Raw genomic sequence first — 2,874 nt, 5'->3', positions numbered from 1 at the left:
ATATATATATACATACAGTATACATGTATGTATATACACACAAACATGAAGCAACACAACTGTTTTCAACATTGATAATGAATGTTTACATTATTTTAAAACATTATTATTATACTTTTTATTATAATAGTATTTAAACTAATAAAATAATTGCAGAACTTTAAATGTTGTTTTAAATTGTAGAAATATTTTATATTTTGATATATTTTGATCAAATAAATGCAGCCTTAGCAATGCTGCATAAATAGCATATTCTAATATATTATAGTATATTACATTATAATGATTTCTCTGCTGATTTTCCTCACAGATACTCCACTATCTACACCATGTTCCCTGTTTTCTCTCTGGTTTTGGATAAAGATGTCAAGTCTGAGGTGGCCATGTTATATCCTGAACTTTACAAAGATCTTCTAAAGGTATCTTAGACTCTATCGAATTAATAACCGTAGACTATTTAATGAATGAATCTTTTTTTTGTTTTAAATATTATCAATTGTAATTGTTTTCAGGGACGGCCTCTCTCGTTCAAAACCTTCTTAATATGGGTCTTGATCAGTATCTACCAAGGTAAGCGAATGATCTGGTTATTTTACCATATGGTGTGCCGCATGAACTTCACTCAACGAGTAATAGTGTGTAAATTGAGGAGAGCATTTATGTCTAGCGCTGAACGAAGCGCAACTGTGATTGTAACGTCCATTCAGAGGATGTTAAGAAAACAGCAGCACTGTGCGAATGTCAGTGTTGTTTCATCCAGACAAGCCCACGCACGTGTTTTCGCTCGCCTGCGCTGAATAGTTTATTTGTGTCTGTGGCTACAATAAATAACACGGGGAGGTTTTCCACGATGGCTGTTTGAGCTGTCTTTGTGTGTAAATCTCTCAGCGTCACACCGTTGCTTTAAAAGGTGATTGTGTTTGCATTAGACTGCGCTGGGTATTTTTCAGAAGAGACGTCCTGTATCCCTCATTACTCACCTCTGTCCGTGAGCTGCTTTCACCCAAACACAGCTTATTTTGCTCTTTGTGTTTTGGGTTCGGTTCCAGGTCTATAGCATGTTTGCATTTGTGCTTTAAATAGAGCGAATTTCATGTATGCATCAATCACGTTTTTCAGTGTCGGTGGTGTTTGCCTTCGAGCTCAAAGGTCACAATAACACTTCAGGACAGGAAGCTCTCAAAAACAGCTAAATCCATGGAAGTGTTCTTCCTCTTCCTGAGATGGCAGATAGGACAATCTGAGGGAATTTCTGTGCTCTCATAAAGTGAATCCACCGTTCTGAGACAAATGTTTTCTTTTCATCTTGACCTTTGTCATATATCTGCAGCTAAAAATGAATAGACAAAAGTTCTTTATTTAACTTGAAAGAACCAACTTCCCAATCCTTTACTCCAATAATAAATTAAAAAAGTTTTCTGTTTAATTTAATTGCAATTTTGTTTTTGTTTTTCCGAGCAAAAACAAAATATATCATACATTTTTCCCTGATTTACAGAAGAGACCCACTAAAATGTCATTCAGTGTAACAATCTTGTCAGGCATATTTACAACAAAAATCAATTTATGACACATTAAAAGACTAATTACTTTCACCCCAAATACTAATTAGTTGTAATTTTACATTTTTTAAATTTGCCACTATCCTAGGTTTTGCCCATTTGTCAGTAAGAATTTTTACTCATTTAAAACACAATAAAATTTAATATGCTCACTTTTTCTTTTATATATTTTAATATGTACAAGTCAGAATAAGCATGTTGTTTGAATTTTTATATAAATATCGTGTTACACTGAATGACAATGAATTATTTCAACCAAATTTTAACATTTTATTCTTCAAAAACTTATTTGAAACCTTAAAAATAGACACTTTACTTACATTTAATGTGCTTTCTATGGACATATAATCACTTTTGTAAATTTCTTTTGATGCGGACATCTTAACGTCTTTGACGTTAAACTTGTAATGTAATGTAAATTTGTAAATAATTAAAAATATATGTTGTATTTATTTTATTTTTAAAATAAGATACAATTATATACAAAATAATATTTTTGTAATTTATTATTTAAATTGTTTAACAGTTTTCTAGTTTTAGTAAAGTAGTAGTGTTTAGTGTAAATTGATCTGCCCACTTGTTTAGTTGTGTAGACAATATTTTTTTCATCTCAAAAAATATTTAGTCCCAGAATTCTTTTTTATTAGAGCTTTTTTTATATATAAAGTAATTAGGGATGCTCCGATCAGGATTTTTGCAGCCGATACGGAGTACGTAACGCGCCGCAGACGTGTGCAATGAGGTGCAGATCAGCTCTAACGTCACTGAATCTGCTGTTAAAAATGAACCATTTATTCATCATATCATCATGCAAAACATACACGACAAACAGCAAATTTTTCATTGTTTCTGGAAACGTCATAGCATTTCCACACCGGCGATGACATGACTGTGGCGCCAAATCATTTATGTCCCCACGCATCATGTACATCATCACGCATTGACGTCATCAAATTGCGATCCGTTCGTGAGATTGGCCAAGTGTAGTGAGTACCGATCGAGTCATAAAATGTGATTATCGGCCGATACATCGAGCATCCCTAAAAGTAATAAATAAAAAATGGGAGGGAAAAAAATATTTTTATCAAATATGATTGTCAAAACGTAATGATTAGTGCTGTCAAATGATTAATCGTGATTTTTTGCATCCAAAATAAAAGTTTTTGTTTACATAATATATGTATGTGTACTGTGTATATTTATTATGTATATATAAATACACACACATGCATGTATATATTTCAGAAAAATATGTTATTTTTATATATGAAATATATTTATTTATAATATAAATTATATGAATATAATTATG

At 31.6% G+C, this 2,874-nt stretch overlaps 1 protein-coding gene across 1 annotated transcript in view; it reads left to right on the top strand.

Annotated features, from left to right (window-relative positions):
* Positions 1-2,874, top strand: part of atp9a (ATPase phospholipid transporting 9A) — a 57,642-nt gene that overhangs the window by 48,684 nt on the left and 6,084 nt on the right. The window contains exons 25-26 of the mRNA XM_016454706.1: positions 311-419; positions 513-570. Of these exons, the coding sequence (XP_016310192.1) occupies positions 311-419; positions 513-570 (167 nt within the window). The remainder of the gene's footprint in view (positions 1-310; positions 420-512; positions 571-2,874) is intronic.

The sequence above is a fragment of the Sinocyclocheilus anshuiensis genome, unplaced genomic scaffold (genome assembly GCF_001515605.1).
Source record: "Sinocyclocheilus anshuiensis isolate Anshui unplaced genomic scaffold, SAMN03320099.WGS_v1.1 scaffold67, whole genome shotgun sequence".
Classification (NCBI taxonomy): Eukaryota; Metazoa; Chordata; class Actinopteri; order Cypriniformes; family Cyprinidae; genus Sinocyclocheilus; species Sinocyclocheilus anshuiensis.
Note: the sequence above shows the minus strand (reverse complement) of the source record. Positions and strands in the feature narration are given on the sequence as shown.